The sequence below is a fragment of the Nannobrachium achirus genome, assembly GCF_963921795.1.
Source record: "Nannobrachium achirus genome assembly, chromosome: 4".
NCBI classification, from domain to species: Eukaryota; Metazoa; Chordata; class Actinopteri; order Myctophiformes; family Myctophidae; genus Nannobrachium; species Nannobrachium achirus.
In genome coordinates, this window is record NC_137813.1 from 45,575,374 (window position 1) to 45,594,073 (window position 18,700).

At 42.0% G+C, this 18,700-nt stretch overlaps 1 protein-coding gene across 2 annotated transcripts in view; it reads right to left on the reverse strand.

Annotated features, from left to right (window-relative positions):
- pbx4 (pre-B-cell leukemia transcription factor 4) overlaps positions 1-18,403 on the reverse strand; it is a 38,645-nt gene extending 20,242 nt beyond the window's left edge. For both annotated transcript variants that reach the window (XM_080724237.1, XM_080724236.1), the window contains exons 1-2: positions 17,578-18,403; positions 12,390-12,463 (exon numbers count right to left, since the gene is read on the reverse strand). In XM_080724237.1, coding sequence (XP_080580363.1) covers positions 12,390-12,463; positions 17,578-17,756 — 253 coding nt within the window. In that variant the 5' untranslated portion in view covers positions 17,757-18,403. The remainder of the gene's footprint in view (positions 1-12,389; positions 12,464-17,577) is intronic.
- Positions 18,404-18,700: the final 297 nt, after the last annotated feature.

Below are 18,700 nucleotides of genomic sequence, written 5' to 3' on the forward strand. Positions count from 1 at the left end.
CGGTTTTGGACATACAAGGTTTCAACCCGACAATGACAATATGCAAAATAGCATCTGCTTTTGATTTTTTTTAAACAATGAATTGTAAACTTTGGATGACAAACTTTATGAAATGGTATTGACATTAACTGATGTAAGTTGCATTTCAAGCACTACTGCATTTGACTACAAACCTAAGATAAAATAGTACGTGCATACAGTTGCTGTTGCATTTTCTCCCCTGGTGACTACCTTTATTTTCAAATTTGAGGATGGAAAATATATGTTGATTGTCAATAAACACAAAAGGGAACAAGTCTTAACAGAGTACAGATTGAGATTCTACCCTTCTCAGTCTGTCCTGCATCTGATTACCAGATCGGCTGTGCGTGCTCTACTTTCTGAAAACAATAAAGTGAATAAACATACCCCATACAGCTCACATATCTTGTGTCAATTTGGAAACAGTGACTGGAACTAAAAAAGGTCATACCAAGCATGATTTTCCTACTAACTTACTAACTTATGTCCATCTCATCAAACAATTAGGTTTTTGATACTGATTATAGTGTTTATAATTATATTTTCCAGCGTCATGAACACTGGAAAATTCAGCACTTGTTTTTGGGAAGGACAACTTTAAGGTTTCCATCCAAATCGCAGCTTAAAGGAGGAAGGATTCTGAGGGCCATGAAAGAAATAGAACATGAAGCTAATGGCCTTTTAACCAATAGACATTGGCACACGGGTGCTGTGAATTTGACTTGGGAATAATTATGGACCCATTCTACTTCAAATATGTTTTATTGTACAGGACAGTGAACTTAACCCATTTAGAACGGGTACACATTATTGTGTATCATTATTTTATGCTTTAACTATTGAAAAATAGCAGATCAGCTCACAGTGTAGATCTGCTATTTTTGAAAAATCGTGAAAATTAGACTTTTGACCCGATTCTATAAGCGAAGGATTCAAAAGAGAATCCTTCTAAGGTTTTTTGAAAAACCCATGTTTCTATGTCAGCAATCTGGCCAGCCATCGTCAAAGAAAAGGTCCTTTTCACTTAACTGGAGCTCAGTTAGTCTGTTCTTGAGAGACTACTATGTCAGTGGTTCTCAAACCTTTTCATGTGAAGGACCCCCAAAATTATATTTATTTGGCCACGGACCCGCATCTTAAAATATCTAGTTCCAGGGACCACCCTGAAGCTAAATTTGAGTTACAAACGTTCGCTTTGAAAATACATATATTTAAAAGATTTGCACACATTTTCACGACTTTTTCCAAAAATAGCAGATCTACGAGTGCCGCGCTGTGAGCTTGTATATCTGCTATTTTTCACTGGTTAAAGCATTAAGCACAATCCATGTCCATTCTCAGCATCTGTACGTCTATATGCCCACAACCTTGTTGTTGCTTGCATCCTCCTGCGCGCGCGCACGCACGCACACACGCACACACGCACGCACACACACACACAGAGAGAGTAGTGAGCAGTCAGGGTAAACACGGTGTGACCTGATTAAGACATGAATTGTGGAACTCGCACCTTGGGCAAACACTTCAATCCAACACATCATTAATCAGCCCTTAATTAACAGCAGAGATCGAGACCGGCGCGGTGACTGTTGCATACCCACTTTTTTTTTAGGGTACGCCACACACAGCAGTCTGTCGTGTGCGCGCACACACACACATGAATACACCTGGGTTTATACTGAGATGGGCTCTGATAAAATGGGATCGCTGACTGCACAATGTGCACATGGAGGCGTCTTATCTGTGTGGTGTCAGTTCACCGACAACAATCCAGCACACTATCAAACTTCCTTCCACCAGATTGTTGTCTTTTTTTTTAAAGCTAAACCCTTTCTTGAGATGAAGTTTTCCTCAAATTACTATACATGGTCTTCCCCCAAACAAATATAATATTGAATGAAAATGAACGGTATAACACTGTGTGTGTGTGTGTGTGTGTGTGTGTGTGTGTGTGTGTGTGTGTGTGTGTGTGTGTGTGTGTGTATGTGTGTTTACAGAAAAACATTATAAAGTATATTATGACATATGATCAACAATCTTCATTTATATACAGTATTTTGAACCTACACCTAGTCCAACAAACAGTACAGTAGGCCTAACCATTCAGAAATGGCTACCAAATCTTAGACAAGAACTAAATGATCTACCGAAACACACATGCCATAGTAGTGGCAATGTCATTTTTGCATCGCAAGAGAACCAAGCTTTAAGAGTGAAGACAAACTACTAGCAGAGAGAGAGATGAGATGACTCGTATTCTGCGGGTTAGTTGAGCACCTGTACCTGAACTTGTAAAGACATCAACATCCCTATAGCTAGCAGTAAGTAAAGCCCGAGACAGAGGAAATGGAAGTGTGTAATTTCATAGTCAGGAAGAGAGAGGATAAGGTTTTGTTAGGATCTCCCCCCCCCCCCACCCACCCCCCCCCCCAGTCCCTTGCTATCCTCATCTCTCCAACTCTCATCAGGCCAGCTGCCTCCTGTGCTCATTAGCACAGACTCTTAAGGAGCTCCTAAAGACTTTGTGAAAAATGAACGCTCATTTGAGAGGTCGTTAATTTGCACTGTTATGCAAATTAGGTGGCAATTAAGCAATAGATCAGAAGAGCAGCGCACATTTATAACAAGTGAACAAGCATTATGACACAGTCAGATGTTAGCGGAGAGAGAGCGCGCTGGGCCGACAGATTTTTTGCTCTGCACAAGTCCAGCACACATCCTCTGTATCCATCAACTATTTTAGGAACACGGTGCTGATGCCTACGCAGTGCCAAGCCAAATGTGAGGAACATTCTACCAGAAGTCATGCTGTTTAATACAGGGCTTAATTGGTCAATCTGTTCAATTTAGTTTAAAAAAAAAAATCCAATATTATTTTTTTATCGATTCATTCATATCGTCGTTGTCGGGTGAAAACCTTGTATGTCCAAAAAACGTTCGTTTTGCATTTCTCATTTTAAAAATGATTTAAACTAGTGAATATGTGAATTACAACGCCTCGCACCGCAAGGCGTTGTGTGCTTGTAGATCTGCTGTTTTCACTACCTTTGTGTGACGGCCTTGTATGATGAAGCGGGGCATTACTTTGCGAAAGAACGTACACATTTGAAACTTGGAGATGCGAGGTTTCCACCCGACAACGACGATATGTAAGAGATGAAAAATGAACATGGGGGGAAAAAAACTCTGCTTCTCGATTATTCGATTCATTTGGTTAGACTCTAACCGTTGAGAGGTTCTAAATGTCTGATTTGAAATATTTTCGGTTAATTTCCCAGCCCCGTAAAGCATGCAGAATTAATGACTATCTGAGCAGCTCCGTGTGCAGACAGTTTGGTGAAACACGTCTGGAGGTATTACCAGCTCCCTTTGGAGAACTGCCAACCCATGTTGTCCTCTTCTGTCACGCCAAGACTGGGTCAACATTTTCCCTTCTTTCCCTTTTGTCTTTTCTTGTGGTAAAACATTGCCCAGGCATACGTCGGTCCTGTAGTTTCAATGCACAACGTGACAGGCAGACTCATCAATTTACACAGTCTGACAACGTGGATAATCACAACTGTAACCTTTTAGTTTTTCCCCCACACAGTGCATGTGCGTTGACTAGGGATGGGCTGATACGCGATATTATCGTTTATCGTGATAAAAAAACACTCGCGATAATCGTATTGTGGAGATTTCATTTATCGTGATATCGTCCTCTTGTCATACACTGGGATCATCAATTGACCTTTTATTTGCCGAGTTGCATACCCGGTACCACTTAAACCCTCTATAATTGGTAAAAGGTACTTATACATACTTGATAGTCTTTTTTTCCCTCTCTATCAAATGTCTTTGCCAAGAAATAGCCGATCTACAAGCTCGTAGATTATAGATCTGCTATTTTTTGGCAAATGTTCCGCCCAGGATAATGGATTGTGATTATCGCGATAATATTGTAAATCACAATTTATTTTGTCACAATAATCGTGATATTAAATTTTCATATCGTCCCATCCCTTAGTGTTGACAATGACATGTAATTCACATATTTGGACGGCCAAAAATGTAAAGTGTGCAAGAACCCTTAAGGCTTAAGGTAACACAACCACACATGACAGAAGCCACATAGAGACAGGCTGACAGAAACAGCAGCAGCTCTTCGCAACTCATCCTCCAGACAAGTGATAAGGCTGCATTGTATGTGTGTTCACACCTTTGCGTGAGACATACAGCTTATTCTAGATTAGCAGCTAGCCCTAATACGTCAGTCCTACTGTCATCCATCTAGACTCGCTCAATGACCGAGATCTCCACAGGCTTAGAATGAGAGCGGGGTCCCCCTGTGTCTTCAGGGGCGTCACAAGGGGGGGAAACGTGGGACTGAGTTACCAGGGCCCAAGGTGGAGGGCCTTAATTATTTTATGCTTTAGCTATTGAAAAATAGCAGATATACAAGCTCACAGCGCAGCACTTTGAGAAGTCGTGACAATGTGTGCAAATCTTTCAATATATGTATTTTTTAAGTGAACATTTGTAACTCAAATTTTGCTTCTGGGGGCCCCTGGAACTAAATGTTTTGAGATGGGGATCCGTGGCAAAATACATATCATTTTGGTCCTTGACATGAAAAAGTTTCAGCACCACTGACATAGAAACATGGGTTTTTCAAAAAAAAAATATATATATATTCAAAGACTTGCACAAATTCTCTAGATTTTTCTAAAATAGCAGATCAAAAATATTCTCTAGATTTTTCTAAAATAGCAGATCAAAAATATTCTCTTGATTTTTCAAAAATAGCAGATCTACAAGCTCGCAGTGCAATTGTATATCTGCTCTTTCTCAATAGTTTTAAAGCACAAAACAAAGCGTAATAATGCGTTCCCAGTCTAAACGGGTTAAACCCCCATCCCCTCTGAAGAACATTCATGGGGTGCCTCACAGTGAATCCTTGTACCCAGGGCCCAGAATTTGGTGCGACACCCCTGGGTGTCTTCAATAAAACCCAAACATGCTCTGGATCCCAGGGTGGCCTGTGTCTGGCCCCCACCCCTCACCCCACCAGCCCTGATATCTCCATCTCCCCGTGGCGTGGCGTGGCATGGTGTGAAACATCCAAACATCCTGTCTGGGACCGGGGTGGAAGGCTCCCATCAATTGTAATTAATCCTTAATTAGTCAGGATTAGGAGCTGTGCTATGACACTCTTAAACCCCCACCACCACCACCACCAAACTAATGCAATCCAGCTGAGGCCACATTTACATATCTTTAATTAAAGAGACGTTGGTTCGCCTTTAAAGCTTTAAGCTCAAAGCGGTGTGTAGCGGCAGAGACATGCTGAGAGGGAGGGCCGGTGAGATGAAGAGGGAGGCGACAACCCTCGGACCTTCACAGCTCTGTGGGTGATCGTGGAACCATACTGATGGGTCACTCGGTACGACATGAATTATGTGCAGCTAGCTACTGCAAGAAATAAGAATGTCACTTTGACTTGTTCCCATGCTTTTCTACTTTACATTCTATTTCAATAACTTTGGGACTTTAAATATTTACTGTACAGTTTAGTAGATTTTGTGTGTGTTGTAAACACATTATTAAGACACAATTCAATATGAAAAACACCAACAGTGAGTCCAAGCATGTTTTTTAGTATGTCCAGTAAGGGGACTGCCCATAAGTCCGAAGGATCATTAGTCCTACATCTCATTAGTCCGAATTTAGTTAGAGTTACTGTGGTTAGGGTTCGGACCAATGCCATGGCACCGTCAAGTAATTTCGTACAATTAGGACTAGGGCGTCAGCTAAATACCTTATTAGAATGTAAACAAATTATTGAAAGTATTATGTTTGGTCCACACTTGGTGAATCCTATCCAAAAATCGCAATGCCGTGCTCTTAAGCAAAGTCATTCCACTGTCATGACCCTACCATACCGCCATGCAACATTTCCCTCCCCAACAGTACATACAGAGGCCCAATTCCTACAGGAATAATGCCACATGGGAAAAGCAGTCAGCCCACACACCATTAGGCCTGAGCTAAGGGTTGGGGTGCTGCTCCTGCCTCCCCACAGTTGGAGGGCTTGCGTTGGGGGGGCTGTGGGAGGGGGGAGGGGTGTCTGTCAGGGCCAGGGGTCTGTGTGATATTAGCCGTCTGCCAATCTGGCTTCGCGAATGGACACCGAGTAATTACTGCTGCTCTTACTGGCTCATCAATCTCCCTCTATCGGTCCAGCGCCCCCCCACCACCCCCCATCCCCCCCACTCTATCTTTTTTCATTCTCTTCTGCAAAGGAGGAGAGGGGGAAAAAAAACGGATTGAGTGGCAGGGCACCACAAACCACAACAGAGATGCCTGCAAAAAGCAATGAAATGACCCGGCTCGGACTGCATAAAGATTGAATGTAAATAGAACGGAGAGACGTGTATGAACTCACTGATATATATCGTCGTTGTCGGGTGAAAACCTTGTATGTCCAAAACCGTTCGTTTTACATTTATCATTTTAAAAATGATTTAAACTAGTGAAAACAGCCGATCTACAAGCACACAACGCCTCGCGGTGCGAGGCGTTGTGTGCTTGTAGATCGGCTGTTTTCACTACTTTTGTGCGCCGGCCTTGTATGAAGCAGGGCTTTACTTTGCGAAAGAACCTACACATTTGAAACTTGGAGATACAAGGTTTCCACCGGACAGCGACGATATACCGCTCTGGGATTTTTGCCATGTAAGAAGAAGAAGCGTGGATGACGGTGTGCCTCCTCTGTACAGTATGGGGGAACACTTGATCAAATTAGAGGCGCTTGCTGTAGTTCTATCCACGAGTCTAGATTCGAGACCCCTCCGTGATGGAACGAGACCCCTTGTAGGGCTGTCGCAATTGTTTAGCATAATCGTCATAATCGTTTTGAGATAATGTTGAGAAATGTCAATATAGTTTCAAACACTTTCATCGGCTATTTCCACTATCGATGTTATTTTTTAAGTATATAAAGTTGTCAAATATGTCAGTCATGTCTTGGTATATTTAGGTAATGTGTCATATCTGCAATGAGCAACTTCAAAAGCCTAAAAGCCAAACAGAAATGTAATTGTCAACGACAAATACACAATTAAATCGTTGATCGCAATTATTTGAGCGACAATTAATCGTCATGTAAAATGTCATAATCGTGACATCCCTAAACCCTCGTCTTCTTCAGTCTGTCCTGCCAGGGCTGGTAACGTCTCAAACCTTTTTTTTTTCTTCTCTTCTGAAACCTTTTTACCGCTCTTCAGTTAACAGGCACAGCAGGCTTTCCCCTCGTTAAACTATATAATAAAAGTCTGAGGTTTCCAACAACTCATAAAACTTTACGCCTGAGCTCAAAACGAAGCTCTTTGAAAATGAATAATAATTAACATGCTTTAATACAGCTCGTCATTCACTGGACTTCAGGCCCTTTACTCCATCAAAGCCAGGATGGCCGAGGCTCCTGGCTTTGATAGAGTAAAGGGCAGATAAAGTCGTATTTATACATGGCGATAAAATGGGCAATTCAACCCACAATTAGACCATCCCAATGGTTTGGCCAGATGTAGAGCAGTCAGGGCTGCCTCTGATTGTTGTGTGATGTAGGGCTCTATGATTTTACAATGGCGAAAATATTGACATGGCATCGGGGGGGGGGGAGAATCATATATCAACACAGACATATAGTAAATGGAATTTGGAGATTATAATAAACTCAGGAAGATTATCACCAAAGCAAGTGGTCATGTGTCTGCGAGATGGATCTCAGATGAGGTGCAGTAGAGTATTGTTGATCAAAGTGGTTCACAACCTTTTCAGGTCGTGACCCCACGACCCCCAAAAAATAATCATATTCGAACTGGGGACCCACCCAGTCGGTGCCACAGATAAATATTGTCAAATTCCCAGATCTACATGCATAGTAGCATACGAGGCGTTGTGAGCTTGTAGATTGTCTATTTCATACATTTTGCCTATTCTTTTTATATTATTTAACAATTTGGCCAATGTTTGACCACATTTTACTCTATAGTGTGTTGGTTATTTTTTAGACAGTAATGGTCTCTCTCTTTTTTTCTTTTAGTAATTAAAAGTTGTTGTGGAAATAAATAAAAAGTTCCCCCCTGATTTTGGGCTTTGTATTGTAAATCACACCGTGATGATGTTCAATGTTGAAAATGGGTGGTCCTCCCCTTTAACTAAAATTCCTTAACTTGTCACTTCATTGTCATCTGGGGACACTGGGGGTCCCGACCCACAGGTTGAGAACCACTGCTGTAGAGCAAAGATTGTTTAGCAATTAACAACGCAGAGCTGTGAAACATGCTCTTATTGATCATGAGTTTCCAACTTGTTAGCTTTGTCACCGAAAGAACCTTCACCAAGGTGCCTTTTGTTAAAACTCACACATAGGCTCTAATGTGGGGGGTTTAAAATGATAATTAGGATTTTCAATGGCGTTTCCAATTTGAGTGTTTGTTGACTTTGAACAAGCAAATGTCAACTACAGCATGTTACTCTTAGCAGCACTTGTTTTTGTTGTTTTTTTACAGCTGCAACTCACTTAACAAGTAATTGGGGATATTTGGTTCTTAAATTGAAACTCTGTTTACATCGTAAAAAGAGGACAAAAGTCAAAGCACACAGCATGTGGGCTTTTCCATGTTATTCCTACCCGTAAGACAGTGACACTTCACCCTGTGTACCAGTGGTTCACCCTGTGTACCAGTGGTTCCCAAACCTTTTAGCTCAAAATCCCCAAAAGAAATTAGATGTTTGCCCGGGACTCAAAGTAGTGAAAATAGCATTTTAACAAAACACTGTTTGGGAAATAGTGTTATATACTTTGTTGACCAGGGTCCCCAGGGCTCCATTCTGGCAAAAGCATGATGATTTTCCTCTGATTCTAAACTATAACATTATAATAAAACTAGTTTGTAAATGTTTCTGTTTGCAAGCATGACAATCAAAAGTTACTGCTAATGTAAAGGAGGTTCCATTCTATATGACAGAAAGCCATTGGCTAAAGCAAGTTTAGTTCCATCAAGAAGTGAAATCTAAGGACAGACAAAACAGAAAGTCACCCATAAGATTCACTTATCCCTTTTAAACCCTATACTTAGTTGACGAGGTCCCCCAGGGCTACATCCATGGCCCCTCCTTTTCCCTCTCTACAACAAATCTCTTCACCAAAAATAGACGATCTACAAGCTCACAATGCATTTTGCTTTAATACATAGTGAGCTTGTAGATGTAAAATGTTGTCATCAAAATAGGGATGCTAGGGTTCATGTGGTTCAGTGCACATTCACTACGACCAGATAATTATATAGAGGAGAAACATTTACCCTGTCTCATGCCCCATGATATTATACTGATATGTAACATGCATAAACAAAACATTTAGAAAAGATGGAAAGGGGGGGCTGTGAGAAAAGGCATGCATATTTTTCAGGGGATACGACGAGTATATTCAACTAAAGTTATGCTCAGTTGGAAATAAAGTTCAGGAAAACAATGTGTGAGTTCCAAAACTATTCACTTGTAGACAATGCAGTGATAGTGTTATTTTCTGGGTTTCTTGTTTACGGTAAAACTGTCTAAGGAAAAAGGCAATTAATTACAAGTTACTTATAGTTTGCCTAACCTTAAAAATTACAGCCATTTAAAGCTTGTATAGCAAGCTCTTTCAAGAATTGTTCTTGTTTGTTGCCAAAGCTTGCTGTCTTATGTTTTTTCAGGTTTTTAAGTTGGCTGAACTCGATTCCAACAAAGCCTTGTCCTGGAATGTTTCAGTCAGGAAACAATAGGTATATTTGAGGTTACATAATACCACACTTCATCATCATAATCAGATTTGGAAAAAATCCCAAAAAGGTGGAGTTGCATGATGGAAGAAAAGTAGATTGACAGATCCAGTGTGGACATTTGTCCAATAAATTGTCAACAAGGACAAAAGAAGGGGAGAAATACCTTTAAAAAAAAGAGAGCGAGAAAAAAAAGAAGAAGAACGCCACCAAACCAAATCAAAAACTTCTGCCTGAGAAGAACTGCAGTGGCTTTTGAAAGATTTTGGCATAAGCTGTCCCACTGCACCAAGAGCTATTTTTACAGCAAATACCCATGAGAGTGAGGGGGAAAAGAACTCGAGCTGAAGCAAAGCCATTGTCTCTTCAACTTTGATCATTTGCCTCTCTCTCCCTCCAGTTACAGAGGCTCACATTTTTTCCCGGAGATTCTTTGACAACGAATTAACAAAACTGAAAAATTCAACGCAAATCAAGGTCACGTTTAAAATGTGAAAGCTCAGGACAACACAAGCACTGTAGCAGAGTAGTGGAAAAGGAGTGTGTGTGTGTGTGTGTGTGTGGGGGGGGGGGGGGGGGGGGGAGTTGCTGGCATTTGCGCAGAACATTTCCTTTACAATGAAAACAATCTAACCAACTGCAGCACTCAGAGGAATTCACCTCCCCTCCCCCACTCCCCCGCCACCATTACATTACCATATCAAAGCCCCGAGTTCAGAGCAAGTCTTCTCTTTCAAGAACGGGAGTGAGGCAAAGGGGTGGGTGGGGGAGTTGGGGCGGCGGGGGTGGGGGGGGACAAGACCGAAGCAGCAGGAGTAGACCCAAGACCGAGGTTGCTTTTATCCCTTGTTCAATGTGTGTGTGTGTGTGTGTGTGTGTGTGTGTTTGCCTTGAGAGTCTGTATTCCTGGGGGGGGGGGGGGGGGGGGGTATCTGCAGAGATACTACTGATTGAGCCTTCCATGAGTGGCACAGCAGAAGTCAATTCACATTCCAGAGGCACATAATGGAGCCTGCAGGGGGTCTACTGGGGAAGCAGAGAAATGTCAGGTACATACATGATGCTGCTAGTAGGAGGGTACCACATGGCAGGCAGCTAGGATCTCCTCACACCACAGCCGTTATGGCTGGCATATTCAGCCACAAAGCAAGGAAACACCCACCATGATAGTGACATTAACATAATTTTTTCCCTCTCTCTTCTGGCCTACGGTCTGTGTACTCATAGGCGCTTTCTCGTATTTGCTGGGAGAGTAAATGTGAAAAATCAAAGTGAATGGCATTAGTGTAAATAAGACCACTGGTTGCCTGGGAAACACGGTAGCCTGCCCCGCTCACTCAAGCCTACCCTTTACTTTCCTCCAATCGCGGGAGAGCAATAATAATGTATTGACAGGAGGGTCACAAGTGGAACCAGTGGTGCACTTTCAAATTGTATTTGAACTGGGGAGATTTGCTGCGAGAGGAGATACAGTGGAAAGATGTAGAAGGGAATGGAGAGCGGGAGAGAATTCCAAAACCCCGCCCCATTCACACCATAACCATCAATCTGCCATCTACTCCTGCCCTCTGCCTTTGAACCATACTAGAAATCTGTCAGCTAGCTGACTGGAATAGCTAACAAGATAAGAATAAGCATCTAGTTTACTCTGAATAAGGCTTCTATGCAAGTGTTCATTTAAAATGTTACTTCACATTCAGTATATTAGACTATTCACTGGATAATTTCAATATATAAGTGTAATTAGAAGAATATTCCAACTAAGACAAGTTCAAATTGCTCTACAAAAGATCAGAGGTATTCAACTGATGCCAAAATGCATTATCACCGATAAATGATTAGCCAAAAGAAATTATCCAACATAGTTCGGGGTTCATTAAACAATGTATTAACATAAAAACTTAACAGCTGCCACCATGTGCATGTCCACTATTCACTGTCAGCAAGGTACGGTTGACCTGAAAACATACGTTTCTTAAACAAGTGTGGGAAGATTTGACAATTTGTTGGATTTTGATATTTTGGGGGAATTCATTTTAAACTGGAAATAGACCGAACTTCACATAACCATCTCTGTCTCCACTGCAGGTTATATTTCCCAATTCATCTGGTTTTCTATGCCCAAATGAAAAATGAAAATAATGCAGCTCAACATGGTTGTATAAACAACCAAAAGCAGTATTTTCTACAAGCCCTAGCTGTTTCAATGGGGTTAAGTCAAATAAGATTAGTCCGAGTTGTCAGTGTGAAGTCATGATAGAGGTCTAACATAGGTCAAGTTTCTAAAATGACATGGCCAAAACTGTATACAGGAATAATTAAGAAGGATAAGCGTGACCTGATGATTCGGTTTCAATCCCCTGCAGCTAAATCAGTGCTACGACCCAATGGGATCGATATGTAATCAATAAAGTTCACTTCAAGGCCAATGAAAGATCAACCTGGCATCAAGGAATCCATTAGTGGAGCAAAGCAGCCACTGATACACTGTATCTAAAACACTGACAGGCAAGCTGAGCAGACTGTGAGAACACAAAGAGCGCAAGAGAAGAAGAGACTCACCCGTCTTCTCTTTGATCTCACAGAGAACACTGAAGAGGGCTGGCTTCATTCTGTGACAGTTCAGGGCATGTTTCCTACAAGAGAGAAGAGAACAGAAGAGAGGGAGAGAGAGAGAGGGGAAAGCAGGATTAGGATAAACAGATCTCCATTACAAGGTATTCCATGTCCGTTAAAAAAAAGGGGGAAAAAAGTAGTTGTTGATTCAAACAGTCTATGCCTAATTTTATGTGGTAGTTTTCCCACAAATATATTAATACTGAGAATGATGCCTTTGCTTGGCAATCATATAAAGCCTAATGCTGCATTCACACAGAGAGAAGCCAAGCTAATGGTTTGCTTGGTAATTCAATGTATTCTCTATGCAAACCAGCTTTAAAAATGTCAAGCTTTTTTTCCAGCTTGGACATTTTAAAAGCTGGTTTGCATAGAGAATACATCGAATTAACAAGCAAACCATTAGCTTGGCTTTTCTGTATGTGAATGAGGCATAAGCCTTATGATATCGCATCATGTTCAAGTGCACAGGGAAACGTAATAATAAAGAGAGCACAAAATAGCATTGGACAATTTGAACGTCTAGATGCCTTTGACAGCACAACCATTGCCACGTAACTTTTGTACGTATAAAACATTTGGAGATGTTATAGGGCGTTGTACTACAGTATGTGCTGATGTTTAGCCACAAGTACAACATAATTATTGTGCATCTGGTTCCACATTCAATAAAAAAGTAATCTAACTTTGTGTCCTTTGCAGAAAGATGTAATCTACAGTCCAGTTCATGGCAAACTGATGGGACTACATTAGGTTAAATCTAATTTGTAAAAATGTGCCCAAAGGCAAAAAGAGATGGTATTCATCCTTCATTGTGCCCCGATTTGTCCACTTGAGGGGAGGGGGGGCACACACACAGCAACACACGCACAAAATGCACATACAAACAAATACTCTTTCACAACTACAGCACATGCCTGAGCCTAGAGTTACATAGTAATACTATAACCACTCAATACTCTATATACTTAGTTGACTGGGGCCTCCCTGGTGTCTATACTGTACAACATTTCTCCCTTCATATTTTTGACGAAATTAACCGATCCACAGGCTTACAACACAACACGTTGTGAGCTTGTATTTAAGCTAATTTCGCCAATGAAATGACTGCATAGTAAAGACAGCAGAGCACGACAGAATTGCATTTCTCAAGTCTGCAACATTGAATTTCTCAAGTCTGTAACGTTGTAACTCATAGACACATAAAAAACACACATTACAAGAGAACCATGACGTATTTCTAATGTGGTCTGTAAACTTCTGTCTATAAAAGCCTACACAAAAAGGCATGGGCAGCCATTCTGTGGATATATCAATAGTGTTACCAGTTACAAGAAGCACATGAAAGGGCAGAACCCTGCATCCAAATGTTTTATTATTACGTTATAATTTCGAGCCATGGTTGAAAAAGGAACACAAGAATTCATGCACAACAATCAATTCAAGTTGAGTAGAAAGAATAAATGAATACAAAGAGTTCAGTCTATTCAGTCTGTTTTTAGACTGTCTTCTATCCAAAACACATCACCAGAAACACATTACAGACAATCACAGATGAGTATGATAAGGCTACGCCTGACCTCAACATCAAGTCCAGTCGTGTGCGGCCAGCACAGCGTGTGGTGCGTATAAGAACTATTATTTAGAGAAATATTTAGCTTGTATAGCCTTGAGATAACGACTGTGTGCTGACATATCTGTAAGGATAGTTTCTTATGGCGAGTATGTGTCTAGAGTGATGGGACTGTTCTTGTGTCCACTTGCATATCAGTTTTATGTTGTCAGTCAACTGCTGGATTTGAGTTGGGGGGGTGGGGTGCCTTCATCATGGAGGATTGTGACTGAGCAGGAGGAGGAGGGGGGGTGCTCATGCGGTCCTGTACTGACCTGTGCTGGAAGTTGAGTGGCAGGCCACCCCCTGCCGTGCCCCCCCTAGCTCCCCCTCCCTCTGTGGGGTCGTCTGATCCGCCCCAATGCGAATGCGCCGGTGACTCCTCTGGCCAGCATCTGAACATAATATGGTGACAGGGTGAGAGGATGAGGGAGGGCGACGTGCAGGTAGGGTATACGCTGCACCACTGTGTCCCTGTGCCGCCCCCACACCACTCCCTATCCCAGCACACTGCCACGCTCAGTCCACGACAAGGGCATCATCCTCCCTCATGAGCCACCTCACACATGTTTATCAGTTGATCGGAACTAAGGGGAAGAATATTCTGTGGATACCAAAATTGTCAGAATGATGATTGTGAATGTGATGATGTCTAAGCAATTCCAGCTGCAACTACTGCTGCTAGAATAGTGTTAGCTTTAGTAGACCTGGGCTGCGTACCGTCCTGACATGACAAGCCTGCATGTGTTGTGTCTTTTCGATAGGGTAGACCTGAGTGGGAAACAAGCATCACAGCCAGATGCTGGTAAATGCAAGGCCAACAACTGTAGGCTGTGGCTGGAAAAACCTGTCTACTTGTCCACTCATAAAACTCCTATTCAGAGCCTGGCACTTTCAGTTGAATTACTATTATCACAAAAAATATGGGGACACCTGGCATCCTTATTTTGATTTATAGGCAGTCTATAAGGCTATTTTTGCTATCAGATGTCAATAATGTGCTAAATACTCCCAGGGTAGGCATACTTCCGTCAACTACGTGGAGTTAAGAGTCAACGCGCACATCAACACACGTCACAGAGGAGACATGCTGAGTAGGGGTCTAGTTCAACACACTCGTCTACACTACGGGACTAGAGGAAGACAACAAAGTTGCCACCTTTAAGTAGTGTTTTAGTACAGTTTAAATCGACTAATACGATAACCTGCTACGAGCCTATTACACATGCTTCCTTAGATTAGGATTGCCCTTTGCATCCATGAAAAGTATATGGTATATCTCACTGCCCACAACTACCTTGGTAAAGGTATTCATCTTTAGCATGAATACCACACCACGAAAACCAACCCTAAAAAGACAAAAGCAACACAAGGCAAGCTAATTAGAAACTGAAAACTAAAGGAGCTGGGCTGGGGGGGAAAACACAGTGAACACATTTCACTTAAAATCTAGAGCCATTAAGTCATCAAAAAAAGAAAAAAAGGTAATAACCCAGTGTTCATAAGCTGCCAGTTGAGCATCACAACCCACCCCCCTCCACCCCCCATCTCATTAATAGAAACTCGATTTGCGGACAGCTGCACTCGCGTACACATTATAGGAGAATTGATTGCACCCAGCACACAATGAAAAGGATGAACACCAGGGAGGGAGGGAGTGAAAGAGGAGTGAATTAATTAAGAGAACCAGGTGGTCAAATGTTGGGTGGAAAATCACTAGCTAATGACACATCACACTATGGCCACAGTATTGCGGTGGACGCTTGGCCTATTGTTAAAAAATACTAACGCTTTTTCAACTCTTTAAGATGACCTTTCTGCTCCTCCAAGCCACATGGCAAATGAATGTGGGTCACTGGCTTATTGTTATACATGCATGCACTCTTGAATCCCTGATATGTAAACATAACCCTGATGCAAATTATTACCAGTGAAGAGAGAGCGCCATGAGAATGACTGCTGTCAGCGTGTGCAGTAACCACCAGGCTGATATGGCCTAATTTAAGGCCATCCATAATAATCCATACCGTAATTTACCAATCTAATTTGCATTTCAATGACTAACATTATCGACACACGCGTGCTCATTAGATAGAAAGAGACGTTTGAGATAGCCAACACATCATCCACCCAATTAGGTAACTTGGTTGTAGTAACTAGCAAGTCTGAGCTGCACAATATAGACTATTAGTTATCGCGGTATGACTATGCACAATATCACTATCGCAAAAGGTAACGATATGGGCGATATATCGCCTATATCGTTGCTTTTTGTGAACACTGAGTTCATTTTCGCCCATATATTTGTTTGCTAATAAATACATAGGTCTATATTTATTTGTTAATAAATACATAGGTCTATATTTATTTGTAAATAAATATATGGGCGTTTTATGTCTACTTTCGGTCAGAGAATTTCAACATAAAAGTGAAACTGTAGAAGTGACCCAATATAACTTAAAAATAAAATCAAGAGTGATATTGACTATGATGTTTTTGAGCGGTGGTAAACAGTTCCTAAGAGTGGCTGTGCGTGTGTCTGTAGCCTTTTTCCTCAGCGTTTTGCCATAGCAAAATGTGTGTGTATAGCATAGCCTGTACATCCTAGACTCAAATCCTAGTCTGAAGACGTTATGCAAGCACGACCACCGCTCACTTCACATTGGGTGTGATTTTTTTGAATAATGCTTAGTTTTTTTTCACTGTTGCAACACTTAAACATTGAATATGAAATGTGTACGGTAATAAATACAGTTTTCATAAATACCGAGATATGACATTTTGTCCATATCGTGCAGCCCTAAGTAAGTCTACATTTTACTACGCGCAGGTAAACATACAAATCTGTGTTCTTCTATCAATACATCAAAGCTTTTGTAGCATGACCAAAAATGTGTTGATGAACGGTTACAACCGGCAAAATAGTAAACACTGATTGCCAGGTTGTTGCCATAGTTACTTATGATGGAGTGTCAACATTTTCAAAAAGATCTTAAGTTAAGTCGAGTCGCTTGGCTTTCCAGGGGCCTCAACCAAAAGTTCTCCACACAGTCCATAATATCAAAGACACTTCGTTGGAATGCACTGGATTATAAAACCTTACACTGGAGTTGCACGACAGCACGCTACTACTACGTCCAAATCGTCTTTATAACATTGTAATAAGAGACCAAACTTTTTTTTCCTTTTCATTTAAATCTCAGACTCAGGTGCGCCTGAGTCAAATAAAACATACAAATCCAGATTAAACGCCAGACACAAAGGACAGAAACTGCAGAAGAAAGAAAAGCATGTCTTCAAAGTATATTAAGTCTCCGTCCAATCCATACAAGTTGAAGCCTAAAGGCTCGTTTAGTGTGTATCGACTTGTTATCATGTAACGTGTGGATATAAGTAACGTAGCGTTACTGTGCATATTCCAATCAAACTTTTTGTGTCCTTATAAACAGCAGCTCGATCGGCGATGATCGCTGCCTGTGTGTGTGTGTGGGGAGGGAGAGGGGGGAAACATTCTGCTCTTACCTGGCCTGTGCTTCGTCCAGGCTCTCGTCGGTGATGGCCATTATTTGCTGTAGAATATCCCCGATGTCTTGCTGGGGCTGACCGAGCTGTTTCCTGACCGAGTCCGGGTCTCCGACATCGGCTTGCGATTGTCCCCCGAGTCCTGCGAGACCCGTCATCATCCTGATCTGGTCATCCATTACACTTTCAAAGAAAGAAAGAAAAAACTCGCCCCGTCGTTTTTCTTTCCCCTTCCTTCCCTCCTCTCTCAGTCGAAGAACACACACAAACAGCTAGCCAGTGTAGCAGCTAGCCCCAGCCAAAGTATCTCCTCCTCCTGCTATACAAACCATATACACAACACTTCTTCGATAAAGCTACCCCCCGATTCCCTAAAGGGCGAGCTATAAAAGCGTCGGAACAACCAGCCCGTCGTCGTGCGCTAAAGAAAAAGACGGCGAGGCGGATTTTAGCGCTCTACATTCGGCTTGCGTTTTCCCCACTTTTTTATTCTCCAGAGTCAAATGGAGGGAGCCATCCGCCGTGCAGGCAGCAGAGAGAGCTAACTAACTGTAGCAGCTAACACAGCACAGAGACACACAGAGCCAGCAGAGTGGATGGAGCTGCTGGAGGAAAAAAAAGCAGCAGTGACGGAGCTTGCCTGCCTGCCTGCTAGCAGCCACCACACATGAACACAATGTGGGATCTGCTGCAGGCGGACTGGAGCGCCGAGCACATTGTCAAAACTAAAAAGGATGAGAAAAACGCACGATGCCTTAATTCCTATGCAAGAAGCGATTACCGTGCATTAAAATAATGCAACAAACTAAAAAATTGCACAGGACGCGAAACCATCAAGCAAAAAACTCCTCGCCCGATGGATGAAGCCTGGCTGTGTTATTATTATGAGAGGTTTTACCCCATCAAAACAGACTAGCACGGAGTGCCATTGTTGTCGTGTGCGCTCATTGAACACCAGTGAGCGAGCGATGCGCTTGCGTGTTGTGGGCTCACACTGGGCTAATCAGTATGCCATGAAACGACACCCAATCATCCAGCTACTTAACAATATGAGGGAGTATTATAGCGAGTAGAGCGGCGCAGGAGTGACACACGAGAACTTATTTTGCAACGTATAACAAAA